Genomic DNA, 14890 nt, shown 5'->3' on the forward strand with positions numbered 1-14890 from the left:
ATGGAAGAAGAGATTAGAAAATTGTCTGGTTGCAGGGGGAGGGAGGCTGTCCTACCTTCTGGTAGACACAGACTAGGAATTTGGTGAGAATTACAGTGAATACTAGGGAAGATGGGATGGAAAAGTTAAAGTGCTAAATTGAGCCTTCTTCAAAGGCCTTGACTGAAAATAATCCAGAGTGCATTTTTATGAGTTATTTGACACTTCCCCCCCTCCCCCAGCTTTTCTGAGACAGTAGTACAGGCTGGTGGGGAATCCACAATCCTGCTTCTGCATGCTAGGATTACAGACTTTGTAAAGGCCTCCAGTGAAGCCAGGGCTGCTGGTGATACTCCACAGTGAGATTAGCCAGATTGGTGCTTTTTTACAGGCAAACACAGTTGAAAAAATAAAGAGCTTGTTAAGGGATTCTTTCCAAACATGTCACATAATTCTGAATCTTTGTTCAGAGTCTTCTGGAGGAAATGGGGAGAAAAAGCAAAGATGGGAAGACAAGAAAGGTGAGAGGGACAAACTAAATCATTGTGAACTATATTCAGACTTTCCTATAAATCATTCAATGACAAAAAATGTTTTAAATTTATATTCCTTCTCAGCAACAATGCATCTGACTTTGCCCAGGGATAGTGTTTCTGTCTCCATTCCTTTCTTACATGCAATGTAATTCGGCAATTGCCTTTTCTCTTTTAGCAGTTTAGGGTTCTCAAGAGGAAGACTGGGAAGCAAGTGATGCTTTGGGAATGGCACTCCGCAGCATACTCTCACATTTGCCTGGTGTACACACAAAGGGGGTCAGGGGACCACTTCAGGTGCTGCTCCCAACTTTCTTTGTGAGCACATTATCTGGGACTCCCAAATATTCTGAGTGGTCATGCTACCCATATTTGGCCTTTAGGAATTAAAAAAATATATTTTAGTTGGTTTCTTCTTAACTAGTCATCTCTCTCTTGAACTCTAATAAAGGGAAATAAATTATTTTGCAGACACTAGTTCTCATCTCAGTTTACTTGGCTAGAGGGCTTAGCTATCTGATAGGTTAAAAAATGTAGATTTCTGGTATTGTTTTAAGATTAAGGCAACATTTTTATATTTTTCTATCTTATAAGTAAAACCAGAAAACTTACCTGCTTATTCTTTTCCATTGTGAATGAAAATTAGAGTTTTGACTGACATTTCACTAAAATTAACTTTTAGAGAATAGATAACATTATAGGACTGAGTATTTCCATCAAGAAATACTGGTATTTCCACTCACTTATACAAAGAGAACTCCCTAGGTTCTTTATCATGGAGTCATACTTTTTACTTGTTTTAACTTAAATTACGTATTGTTACAAAAACAAATTGAAGTGGATTCTAGTATTAAAATATAATAAAGGGTAAATAAGGAAACTAGGAATGATTACAGCCAAATCATATAGGTACCTATGATCATAACAAACATTAAACGTATTTATCTCTGAGATTCCCAAAAGAGACAAAAAAGGAAACAGAAGGTTATGTAATTCTTAGTTTAAGAAGATAAGTCTTATCTGGAGATTTTTCTGGCATCAAATCCTATTAATAGTATTCACCTTCAAGGCCAAGAAACTCCAACAAACAATAACAATCAAGAATTCTTAATAACATGTGAAAAGATGAAATAATCCTGACAAGTTTTTCAGAACTGTTGAAAATATTTATTTAGAAAAAAACCTTTAGTTGGAAAACAAATGAAAAGAAATTTCCCATTTCACATCAACAATAGAATTCTATGCTGAATTTAGTCCAACAGTAAAAGCTATACAAGTCCATTTATGAGACTAGAAATAGGGGTCTGGAATAATAAGAAAATTGAGAGAGGTAGATAACTTGTTACCTAGTGCCTACAACTTTTGTTTGGGTAGAATCCTTTGGCAAAAAGTGAGTTAGGATAACCCTCATCTAGCAGCGGGCCAGAGGTAGTATCAACAAAATTTCGTGAAATACAGGACTTGTGTCAGTTTTCATGTTAACTTCTAGGGGGGTTTGGTCCCACCAGTGAATAAAGCTCCTAATTCTATGCTAAGCTCATCCTGTTGAATATCAATCTCATCGCCTAGTTCTTCCTCAAGCTTCTTCCACCAGGGTGCTTGTATGTGCTTCAGTGTGTTGAAATGGGCCTGCTTGGCCTTGGCTGCTACTGGCCCAGACCTGCTTAGGAAATGCTCGGGTTCTTTCCCTTCTGCCTCCTTCAGATTTGGTGCCTCTGTAATAAATAAGGTAAATGGTGAATAGAAGAGTCCAGTGCCAAACAAGTAGCAACTGAGAAACTACAGAATTGTAGCAGATGGGGACAAGATTCCCAGTACCATGGCTAGATGGATGGTAGGTAACTCTTCAGAAGTTGCAGCTGTTCATAAGTTTAAACTCAAATACTTTCCACCTCCCCCATAGAAAAGGAAATAGAAAATGGCACAGTGAAAACCAACTTTAAAAAGAAAGGGAGAGGAAGGATGTTGGTAAAGATGAGGTGAATTGGGCAGAATATTACCTGCATGTTGTAAATATCACAATGAAACCCTTTGTATGATGTTTGCAATAATTTAAAAATAAAATTGTCTTTTTACATACTTTACAAAATAAGTTGCAGCTGTGCCTGGCAGCAATATCCTTAAACCCCTGGAAATGTTTATGTTTTAAACAAATGATAGATGATTTTTTAATTAGATGGTTTATATAAAAATTATGAAATTCCCTATTAGTGAATAGAACTGTACTGTCATGTACTTTTGGGGGGGCAATTCTAGGGCTTGAACTCTGGGCTTGTGCTTGCTAGGTAGGCACTTTACCACTTGACCCACATCCTCAGCCCTTTTTGTTTTTGTTATTTTTTTGAACAGTTTTAGATTTATGTTTTAGCTGGCCTAGACAATGAGCCTCCTACTTATACTACCTCAATAATGACATAACATGCACACCATTATAACTAGCTTTTTAGAGACAGGGTCTCATAAACTATTTGCCTGGGCTGGTACTGAACCATGAGTTCCTCTGAATCTTACCTAGGATTATAAAGATAAGCCACTACACCTGGCTTGTCATCAATTATTTCTAAAATATGATGAAAACCTTTTGGAGGCTGGGCTCATAGCTCAAGACTAATCCTAGCTATTTGGAAAGGGTAGAAATTGGCTGACTGAAGTAGGAGATTTCGTCTCAACCAATTGCTGGCTACACCTCTCATCCTCTGATCCAGAAAAGCACAAGTAGAAGGACTGCAACTCAAGTCATGAAATGCTCCCTCAAAAATAACCAATGCAGGGCTGGGGATATAGCCTAGTGGCAAGAGTGCCTGCCTCGGATACACGAGGCCCTAGGTTCGATTCCCCAGCACCACATATACAGAAAACGGCCAGAAGTGGCGCTGTGGCTCAAGTGGCAGAGTGCTAGCCTTGAGCGGGAAGAAGCCAGGGACAGTGCTCAGGCCCTGAGTCCAAGGCCCAGGACTGGCCAAAAAAAAAAAAAAAATAACCAATGCAAAAAGTAGCTGCAAGTCTGGCTCATGTAGTAGTAGTATAGCAGCAAGGCATGTATGGGGCTCTAAATTCAATTCCTAATACCACCAAAAACAAAAACCAAGCCAAACAACCTTCCCTTAGGAAACACTTTTAGGGATTGTATAACCGAATCTGGTTTGTAGGGCTCAGCATCCTTGAAATTAGTAACTTTGACTTGATGAATATATTAAGAGTAGGGATGAAATTATGTGCTGAGAGGGTAAGATAGATGCAGAAACTTTCTGAGGATGGGGATAATAGACCATTGATGCTTCTAAAGATTTTCGGTATCATTTGTATGCGTTTTTGTTGGTGGTAGCGGCCTTGGGACTTGAACTCTGGGCCTGGGCACTGTCCCTAAGGTCATTTTGCTCAAGGCTACCCACTCTACCACTTTCAGCCACAGCTCCACTTCTGATTTTTTGAGTGGTTAACTGGAATAAGAGTCTCACAGGGACTTTCTGCCTGGGCTGGCTTCAAACTCTGATCCTCAGATCTCAGCCTCTGGAGTAGCTAGGATTACAAGCATGAGCCACTAGCACCTGGCTTAGTTTTTTTTTTTTTCTTTATGAAAGCAAAAACGAGCACATACTCATCAACTGTTCAATATTGGTGCTGATCTGAGCCATAAGAGCATCTCGGTGCTGCTGGGATCTTTCTTCTATGACTCTCCCCATAAAATAATGCTGCAGTCGTTCTTGAGCTTGAGCATGCAGCTCTCTGCTGGCTACCTCTGACATCTGAGAAGCCTGGAAACACAAGACAGAAAAACTTGTCATGAGAAGGACATGTATCTCCAAGTACATTTTACCCAGTTACTTAGCAAAGGTCCTTTATTTTATCAATAGAAACTTAGGATAACTGATACCTATGTTATACTCTACTGCAAGTAAAAAGTAGTCTCTTAAAAACATCTTTAGGAGCTGGGACTATGGGCTAGTGGTAGAGTGCTTGCCTCACATACATGAAGCCCTGGGTTCAATTCCTCAGCACCACATATATAGAAAAAGCCAGAAGTGGCGCTGTGGCTCAAGTGGTAGAGTGCTAGCCTTAAGCACAAAAGACTACCAGGGGCAGTGCTCAGGCCCTGAGTTCAAGTCCCAGGACTGGGAAAACAAACAAAAAAAACACATATTTAGATGTTTAGTGGTATTGTAGGTGAAGAGATAAAGGGGGAGAAAACAGTGGAAATTAGGGACAGCTTGACAAAGTTACTAGCCTGGAAGAGTAGTAACAAGGCCTACTCCTTTTGTGGACCTCATTTAAATTACTACCTTACTTCGCAATCCATTCCTGTTCCCAAACCTACCTAAGTTATAATGTTAAAATGGCTTCACAGAAAAAGGGGCAAAATCAGCTAAAAGATCATGTAGTCTTTGCATTAGTTACCTAATTTAAGGGAAACTTAAGAAATATTTGCCTAGCTCACAATGTTTGCCTACACTACAATATTACTCCAATGTTTTAGAATTTTTTTTATTATTTCAGGATATGTATTTAGGTTTATGGTATATTTTCAGTTAAATTTTGAATATGACATGTCATAAGGATCCATATCCTTTTTCTTTTTAAATATATGGATGTCCAATTGCTTCGGTTTACTGCTACATTAAATGCATGTACCTCTGCCATGAATTAATTGGTCATATATGTGAGTTTGTTTCCACATTAGATGTTTAACTTCTAGACCTTGGAAGACAATTTTCTTAATTTTTTTTTTGTTGGGGACTTTAGAGATGGAGTCTTAGACTTTTCTCCCCTAGGCTGGCTTCAAACTGAGCTCCTCTGGATCTCAGCTTCCTGAGCCATGAGTGTCAAACTGCTTTCTGTTTCTATCAGTTTGATTGTTCCAGGTAATCAGATAAGTGGATTCACCCAATATGTGTCCTTTGTGTCTGGCTTATTTCATTTAGCATGTCTTCAAATCCATGTTGGCATATATTTTGTATTATTACATACATAAGCAGAATTCCTATGTCTTCTTGATTAAATGGTCCCTTTATCATTATACTTTGCTCCACATTTTATTTTTTCATATTTAAAATGATTCTTGTAATCAAGAAATAGTCTGCAGTGTTCAGACCATTTACACTTATTGTCTATCATCTTGATATATTCTATGTTTTTTCTTTTTAGTCCTTTTTGATTAATCAGGTATATGTTGTGATTTGATTTAACTTCCTCTGTAATATTATATAATATATGTTATATATAACTCTTTGTTTTTTAATTGTATTGGTTACTTTAGGGTTCCTAGTATGGACTTTTAATTTCTCATCTTACCTTCAAGTAATATCATAACACTTCATATATGTGAAACTTTCAATCATATATTATTTGTTTCTGCCTTCCTGGTTTTATGCTCTTATTGCATAAAATGTGCATTTCACTTTTAGAATGTTACAAACAATATTATAAATTGATATTAAGCAGACTAAGACCAATAGCCTGGCTCAAGGAAATGGTTTTAACTGACATAAAGCCATGCATTTTCATATAACCTATGGCTGCTTTAGTCCCCAAGAATAGAGGAATATTTGCCATAGAGACTGAATGGCCTACAAAACTAGAAATTTCTACTATGTGGTACAAATTAGAGGATGCAGTTATATTTAATAAAGATTTATATAATGAGAAAAAATATAAAGCTTTATGTATTGGACTAAACCTTGCTATTTAATTAAGATTTTTATCATTACTCATTTCAAGGGACTATCAGAGTTAGCTCAGCTGCTAATACATTTATAATCCTCTTGTTCTTTATTTATGCTGGGAAGATGGGAGGCTGTTCTGCATGAATAAAAGGATGAATAACAGGATTAGCTAAATAGACCACCAACATTAGTTCACCTACAGCCTTTAAGTTTTAAGTATGCCTGTGTGAAAGAGGGAGGGAGGAGAGGATGAAGGGACAAAGGAAAGGAGATAATGAATTTAGATACAAACAACATATACCATAATCATAGCAAAATATGAATAGTACCAAGATATACTAACAATAGTTGATTCAAATGAGATAAGAATTCTAATTGTGAGAAATGTATAAACTGACAACTATAAAATTTAAGAAGTATGAAAGCTGGAAGAAGAAAGGTTATCAGCAGAAGTACAGATGATTAAATGAATGACTGAGGTGGTAAGTCACTTAAAAAGAGAAATGGTGGGCTGGGTATATGGCCTAGTGGCAAGAGTGCCTGCCTCGGTATACCCGAGGCCCTAGGTTCGATTCCCCAGCACCACATATACAGAAAATGGCCAGAAGCGGCGCTGTGGCTCAAGTGGCAGAGTGCTAGCCTTGAGCGGGAAGAAGCCAGGGACAGTGCTCAGGCCCTGAGTCCAAGGCCCAGGACTGGCCAAAAAAAAAAAAAAGAGAAATGGTCTTCACAGACATATAGGAATGTAAGGTCAAGAACTGGAAAGCCAGGCATTGGTGGCTTACACCTGTAATCCTAGCTACTCAGAAGGCTGAGATTTGAGGATGGCGGGTCAAAGACAGCCTGGGCAGGAAAGTCCATGAGTCTCTTATCTTCAATAAAATACCAAAAAAAAAAAAAAAAAAAGCTAGAAGTAGAGCTGTGGCTCAAGTGGTACAGTGCTAGCTTTGAGCAAAAGAAGCTCAAGGACAGCACCCAGGTCCTGCATTCAAGCCCAAAGTCTGGCAATCAAAAGAACCATGACAGGCTGGGAATGTGGGCTGGTAGTAGAGTGCTTGCCTCATATATATGAAGGCCAGGGTTCTATTCCTCAGCACCACATGTATAGAAAAGGCCGGAAGTGGTGCTGTGGCTCAAGTGGCAGAGTGCTAGCCTTGTGCAAAAAGAAGCCAAAAAGAAGCCAAGAACAGTGCTCAGGCCCTGAGTCCCAAGCCCCAGCACTGGCAAAAAGCAAACAAACAAAAAAGAACCATGGCAGAAGAAGTAAATACCACATGATGTTCAGTACAATGGTTACAGAAAGTTAGAAATATGGATGTTTTCACTAGGAAGAAAATGTTTTCAGTATTACAGTAAGAAAACCAAAAGATACAGGTTCTCAAGTGCTGTATCTTACTGTTTCCTGGAGGTTTGGGAATAATCTAGCAAATATAAGTTCTTATGTGTGCTTGAGTATACATTATAAAAGAATGAACAGGTATGAAACTATAACCCCTCTGTACATTATTTGACAATAAATACATTTAAATAGAATGAATACTAAATACCATTGATTGACAGCTACATAAATATGTATATATGTGTGTGTATGTCTTATATATACATACACACTTTTTTTTTTTGGTGCTGGTACTATGGTTGAACTCAAAACCTTGCATGGCTTTCTTGTTCATGGTGTGATAATCTACCACGTGAGCCACACTTCCAGCCCAACTACATATGCTCTTTTTGGAAGATTTAAAGTAGCCAAAGTTTTACAAAGTTTATTAGAATAGAAGCAGTGATTATGCCTATTGGTGTAGCATGGAAAATCACTGATTTCAAGAAATGCCTCCTTTACCACTGCTTGACTTCTCTTGCCATATAACTACAAAAAAGAAGTGGAGGTGTAGCCTTGTGCAAAAAAGCTCAGAGACAGCATCCAGGCCCTGAGTTCAAGCCTCAGGACTGGCACAAAAAAGAAAGACTTTAACTCCATTAATGTTATGGTAAAGCCACTGAAATACCTTGTATGAACAAAGAATAACTGTGCATATACATATACATATGAAGCATTGCTTTGCTGAATACCATAAATGGGAGAACATTACATGGGTATTATGGCACAGAGGCCTACATACTGGATGTCTTCTGACATAGTCATCCACTTGTTGCTTTAATTCCACTCTGCGTGCATCAGGGAGTTCTTGGAGTCTGTTCCAGGAAGCAAATAGTTTCCTTTGCTTACGACGCTTTGCTAGGAATCTAAGAACCTGGTGAAGAAAGAAGAGGTTCATAATTCCGTTCTTCTGACTAGAGCTATTCTTTCTCTACGATATACAGTAGTGACACCCCTGCACCAGTGGCTAACACTGAGTGTGTATGAGAAGAGGGATGAGACTGTGGTTGAGAGAAGGATAGGCAATGACTTTTTAACTATACAGGTGTTCTTCAATTTATGGTGAAGCTGTGTCCTGATAAAGTTGAAAATACAGTTGAGTCACAAACACATTTAATACACCTAGCTTATCTTATTTAATACACCAGTATGGTTTCTGCTGAATGAAACATCACTTTCATTTCATGCTAAGGGAGGAATCATATGTATATTCTTCTGTAGTGCTTTAATTTTCATAAGGTTATATTCACATATTTCTACAGCAAGCAATGGGCTGGGAATATGGCCTAGTGGCAAGAGTGCTTGACTCATATACATGAAGCCCTGGGTTCGATTCCCCAGCACCACATATATAGAAAACGGCCAGAAGTGGTGCTGTGGCTCAAGTGGCAGAGTGCTAGCCTTGAGCAAAAAGAAGCCAGGGACAGTGCTCAGGCCCTGAGTCCAAGGCCCAGGACTGGCAAAAAAAAAAATCTAACAGGACACATTACAAACTATCTACATGTCACGTACTCCACAGGCACATGTGCTTAATAGCTAATGAACTGGACAATTAAGGTCTACAGTGTGATGCTTTTAAAATATAGCAAAATATAGCAAAATCTCACTGCTCTGTTCTAGTTTTCTCTACTACTTTTTCTTCCTTTTGTACCTTCATACCCACTTCTTTTTTCCTCTTCTTTGAAATAACTTTTTTTCATTTTCTATTTTGCTTTGCTTTGGCTTCACTATTGTTTAGTAGTGAGATACAGACTATCAATATGACTTGTGTGTGTGTGTGTGTGTGTGTGTGTATGTGCATGTGCATGTGTGCTTTTGGGGGCTTGGACTCAAGGCCTGGCTTAAGGCTGGTCCTCTACTACTTGAGTCACACAGTTCCATTTTTGACTGTGAGATAAGAGTCTCATATACTTTCCTGCCCCAGCTGGCTTTGAACTACAATCTTCAGATCTCAGCCTCTTGGGTAGCTGGGATTACAGGTGTGTGTCACTTGTGTCCTGCTTGCTCATACTTTGTGGTTACTTCAACAGAGACTCATACTCCTTTTTTTAGACTGAGAAAACATGAATCTCCAGAATGTAGATGGAAAATAAGAAAGCCAAAACAATTCGAGGTAAACAGCAAAACCAAATTTGAACATGATTTGTTTCTTTATCCAGAACTTTTTTTCAAAGTCAGACTCACTGCTCTTTGAAGTGTAACAGCTGCTTTATACTCTCTAAGAGATGGCCTCTGCTGAAGAAAATTCTTCCTTTCTCTGTATCCCCTCCAGTGTTTCTGGATAATAAGTGCTGACTTCTCTTCAAGTTCCTTATTGAACTTCTCCACTTGACCTGAAAAGATGACATATATTACAACATGCTCATTCAAGTTATGTAGCTGCTACTGCTTCTCCTTTCCCCCCACCCCCAATACTGAGGTTTGAAATCAGTGCTAGGTAAGCACTTTATCACCTGGATCACCAGCACCTCCCCCCCCCCAACCAATCCCTTTTTGCTTTAGTTTGTTTTTCAAGTAGTGTCTTGTACTTTTTCCTGGGCTCGTTTTGGACCCTGATACTTCTGTCTCCTGAATACCCTGGATTATAGGAATGCCTCACAATGTTTTTGGATGTAGGGTCCAATTAATTTTTAGTCTAGGCTAAGACTATAATTCTTCTATTTCTGCACTCCTTCCCCAGTAGCTGGGACTACAGGTATGAGTCACCATGCCTGGCTCCCTATGAAGCTTCTTTAGAGAAATGATTTATTAACCCCTTGAGTATAAAAAAAAAGATGTAACTTTTTTCCAAGTCAGACTTGCTGGTTGATGATGAACAATTTCTCCATTATTTTTTCTTTCCTTTCAGGTAAATATAAACTTCAAGACAGCTGTCAGAGAGACACGGATACTCTTTGAAAGGAGTTAGAATATCACTGTCATATTCCATCATCAAAACTTTAATAAGGTTTATCTGAGCTGGGTGCCAGTGGCTCTTGCTTGTAATTCTAGCTAGATCTGAGGATTGCAGTTCAAAGCTCATCTAATCTAGAAGTGGAAGTGTGACTCAAGTGGTAGAGTGCCAGCCTTGAGTGAAAAGCCAAGAGCTAACACAAGGTCCTTAGTTCAAGCCCTAATCCTGGCCCAAAAAAAGAGGCTTATGAGAGAGAGAGAGAGAGAGAGAGAGAGAGAGAGAGAGAGAGAGAGAGAGAGAGAGAGAACTGTGTAATGGTTCAAATTATCAGGTAAGTCAGTAAGTTTATTTAGTAAAAGATACTCTTAGCATTACAATACAAACTTTACAATAACTCTCGAATATAAACTTGTAAAGTTTATATTGCCACTTACCTGGATGAACTATTTCAAGCATATTCAGTCGTAATTCTCGGGAAAGTCTCATAGCTCTCTGTCTTTGAAGCTGCATTCTTAATCTGAGGTCTTCTTCTTCCCTCTGCCTATTCACTTTTAATAACATCTTTGTTCGTTTAGCTCTGTGATGGAAACAGTACGTGCCTTATAGACAATTTCATAAATCATACGTTCATTTAAGAAATGGATGAAATGGTTGATTTCATAAGTATTCAAACAAATGTAGACAAAAAGTTTTTAAAGGTCTGATGAAACATTGTCATGTGCTTCTATTTTACAACTTCTGGATAAAAGCATCAAATGTCCAGAAAAATGTTTGAAGTATACATCAAAGGCCTGAAAAATGTTGACTAACTACTTCTATTTCTAATCATCTTAATAAGGAAGTATGCAAAAATTTGTGTTCAAGGATGTTGGTAATAATAGTATTACAATGGTAATAAGTTGAAAACAAGCTATGTCTCATAGAGTTAGATAAATACTGGTTCATTTATTTGATAGAATTCTATGATCTATGAAAAACTAAAAAATTCAAAGAATAGTGTCATGTAATATGTCAAGTCAAAGTAAAATTAAAATATAGAAGAATGAAATGTAAATTATGTTGGAACATTTATATTAGCCAAGGATAGTGATGTACTCCTATAATCTCAGATATACAATTAAGCTATACAGTGAGCCCTTGTCTCAGAAACAAGCAAACAAAGAATCATACTCACTTATATGGAAAAACAAATTATTTGAAAACATTAAAGTTTCAATAGTAACTTTTGCTACGTAGTGTGATTACACTTGATTTTTATCTTCTTATTAGGAATACCTGTTTTAAAATTATTTAATCTGATTATAAAAAATTTCATGTGTTCACAAATGCTTTATCAGCTTTATATAATCTGATTTTATTCAGCAACTTTCTCCACAGCTATTCCAACCAAGTTATTGTTGCTTCCTACATCATTATGTAAGAAGACCATACCATAAGTCCAAGTCTACAGTAAGTATACTCAAAATACTTCCAGATACTCACAGGAAAAAAAAGACAAGATTATATGAAGAAATGGGAATTAGAATGTATTATTTTATTCTATAGAGTGCATTTTAAAACCCTTTGAATAATGTTCTTTTTGCAGCACCATCAAAAAAGAAAAGTTCTCTTAGTGGGATATTATGGTGCTTGCCTATATGCCTAACACTCAGGAGGCAAAGACAAGAAAATCAGGAGTTTCAGACCAGCCTGGGCTACATAGCAAACTCAAGGACAGCTTGGTCTATATAATAAGATCCTGGCTCCACAAAACCAAGGGTATACTGTCTTATAGGTCCTTTTCCCAGACTTAAACTGACAACAACTGTAGTACCTGGCTTGATGGTATTAACAGGCTTCATGAATGCTACAGTTAAGAGAGAATTCTTTTAAAATGCTGTAACAAGGTTAATCATTTTAATGAAAATGGTAACTTGAAAAGGGAACCTTCTGAAGCAGAGAAGGAAAAATTTTGCATGTGTGGTTTTCTTCTTATAATTAATTAACTTCTGCAAATTACAATTGAAATTTTCTCTGGCTTTTCACTCAGGTCAAAATAAAAGGTTTATTTGTATAGATATTTTTTCTTATCTTTCTGATCAAGGATATAAAAGGGCTCAAGTATATGTATATGTGTATGTGGGTGTACGTATGTATGTGTACCATGTGTGCCAAAAAGAAGAGCTCTATAGAGGGTGTAGGGCTATGTGAAGAACTTCTCTATATATCTATTGTTCTTCCAGAAAATTAGAGATGAAGTAGGTAAGGGCCTCTCCCTTCCCAAATGATAGGTAATATAGATTTGCCTCTGCTAAAGAAATAACATTTTTGGGTCATATAGCAATGTAGACTATGATGTTTTGTCTTTTACCCACTTATGGAAAATAAAAGAGAACAGGCTTTAATCAATAGCATCCTTTCTATTTTACTTTAAAAAATCTACCTGTTCCTAACTTCTAACTCGTTATAGATTGTAATGTCTAATATTGTATTATTAATACTTCAAATGTATTAGTATAAAAATAGTTATTAAAAGTGCATTGCTGGGGCTGGGGATATAGCCTAGTGGCAAAAGTGCCTGCCTCGGTATACCCGAGGCCCTAGGTTCGATTCCCCAGCACCACATATACAGAAAATGGCCAGAAGCGGCGCTGTGGCTCAAGTGGCAGAGTGCTAGCCTTGAACGGGAAGAAGCCAGGGACAGTGCTTAGGCCCTGAGTCCAAGGCCCAGGACTGGCCAAAAAAAAAAAAAAAAAAGTGCATTGCTAGGACATTTATCTTTCAGAAATGTTATTTTAAACCTTAGAGCCATTTTAAGTGCTTTAAACTAAGAAATATGACAGTAGTTATTTAAAGAATGGTTTGCATTTTCTTAAACAAGCTTATTTCTCTACTATCCTGTTCATTTTAGAGAACTAAAGCTTGACTCTATGAGAAGTCACCTTTGAGAGTTTTTTCTCATAAATGCTAAATATTATTATTCTTTCTGTGACCTCTAAAAATATGGATTTGTTAGTCATATCCTAAAGTGAGTGATATCTTAAGTATTACATTCTACTTGAAACAGATTAATGGCAAATTGTGTTATATCTCAAGGACCATATCCATTTTTATGCCATAGTCAGGAAAACTGGATCAACAAATTTAATTTTCACATATTCACAGGTGTTTTTCTCATAACTATGTATAACAATACTTAGGAAAACTATTGGTTTTGAGAGTTTAATTATATGAATTGGCTCCCACAAACAAATCTGAAGTGAATACGATTGTGTATTTGAACAATTCAGATACTTGTCTTTTAACATATCTTGTTGTTTGAAAGTACATCTGGTTACTGGCTTGTTGGCACTCATTAGCATATTAAGCATAATTTAAGCAAGAAGTAAAGGTAAAAGATTAGGACAATAAAAAGAAAGTTAGGTTTCCACTTACCTATTTCTCTCACCAGTTTTTACTTTTTAAAATTTTTACCTGAAACTCCTCTGCAAAGCAACCACAGCAGATGGAAGCTTCTTTAATCTCTTTCTAGTCTGGAAACCCTTCCAATAAGCTTGAATCAAACAAGCTGCATGATGTACTTTCTGAAATTACATGTCAGAAATAATTTAGAGACCTCTCTAGAAAATGTATACCTCTTAAATATCTGGGCAGGGCAAAGAGTAATTCCTTTCTCTCTGTATCTCTCTTTTTCTTTCTCTTGACAATACTGAAGATTACATGCAGGGTTTCCCTTGCTAGGTAGGTATTCTACCACTTGAGCTCAATTCTAGCCCTTTTTGTGGTGGTTATTTTCAAGATAGGGTCTTGCTTTATGCCTGGCTGGCTTGTGCTGCAATCCTCCTATTTTTGTTTCCTCTTATCAGTAGGGGATGAGACACACATCACTACACAATCATTAGTCAAAATGGGCATCTCTTCAGGCCTAGGCTGTTAATGAACTAATCTCTGTCTCCACGAAGTAGGTAGGCTTGAACCATTCTTATCTTATTTCCCATATTTAACATGATATGTAGGAGACAATATTAAGGTCATAGGCCCAAAGATGGGAAAGGTCTAATACTACCCCTCATCTCCCAAAGGAGGGAAGGCTGTCAGGTAATATCTAGAATGTATTCAAGATAATCTAGTTAGTTCCAAATTCTGTTGAGTATAACTTCCTTCTCACACTTAATACTACTGCCTAGTTTCATAATCAGCTTTGAGCTAACTTAATATGAACCTGTTAATATACTATTTACCTTTTGTGGATCACTGTTCAAACTGTCTATTTCTGTAAGATTCTGGTATGCTGTACATAGTCTAATACTTGTGAAGATACTTTGCTCAACTTCTTTCTAGGTTATCCCCTTCATCCTCCTGCCTAACTGGGCTTCTTTTCATTTTAGAGACTAACCTTTTAATCTTTTTTTTTTTTTTTTTTTGGTGCTGAACTGGAACTCAAACTCATGGCTTTATACTCTTACTT

General features: G+C 37.3%; 1 protein-coding gene across 3 annotated transcripts in view; it reads right to left on the reverse strand.

Moving 5' to 3' along the window:
• Positions 1 to 1678: 1678 nt before the first annotated feature.
• Positions 1679 to 14890, reverse strand: part of Iqcb1 (IQ motif containing B1) — a 37069-nt gene continuing 23857 nt past the window's right edge. For all 3 annotated transcript variants that reach the window (XM_048346738.1, XM_048346739.1, XM_048346737.1), the window contains exons 10-15: positions 13897 to 14006; positions 10878 to 11020; positions 9735 to 9883; positions 8293 to 8424; positions 4111 to 4267; positions 1679 to 2227 (exon numbers count right to left, since the gene is read on the reverse strand). In XM_048346738.1, the coding sequence (XP_048202695.1) occupies positions 1998 to 2227; positions 4111 to 4267; positions 8293 to 8424; positions 9735 to 9883; positions 10878 to 11020; positions 13897 to 14006 (921 nt within the window). In that variant the 3' untranslated portion in view covers positions 1679 to 1997. The remainder of the gene's footprint in view (positions 2228 to 4110; positions 4268 to 8292; positions 8425 to 9734; positions 9884 to 10877; positions 11021 to 13896; positions 14007 to 14890) is intronic.

Source organism: Perognathus longimembris, chromosome 5, assembly GCF_023159225.1.
Source record: "Perognathus longimembris pacificus isolate PPM17 chromosome 5, ASM2315922v1, whole genome shotgun sequence".
NCBI lineage: Eukaryota > Metazoa > Chordata > Mammalia > Rodentia > Heteromyidae > Perognathus > Perognathus longimembris.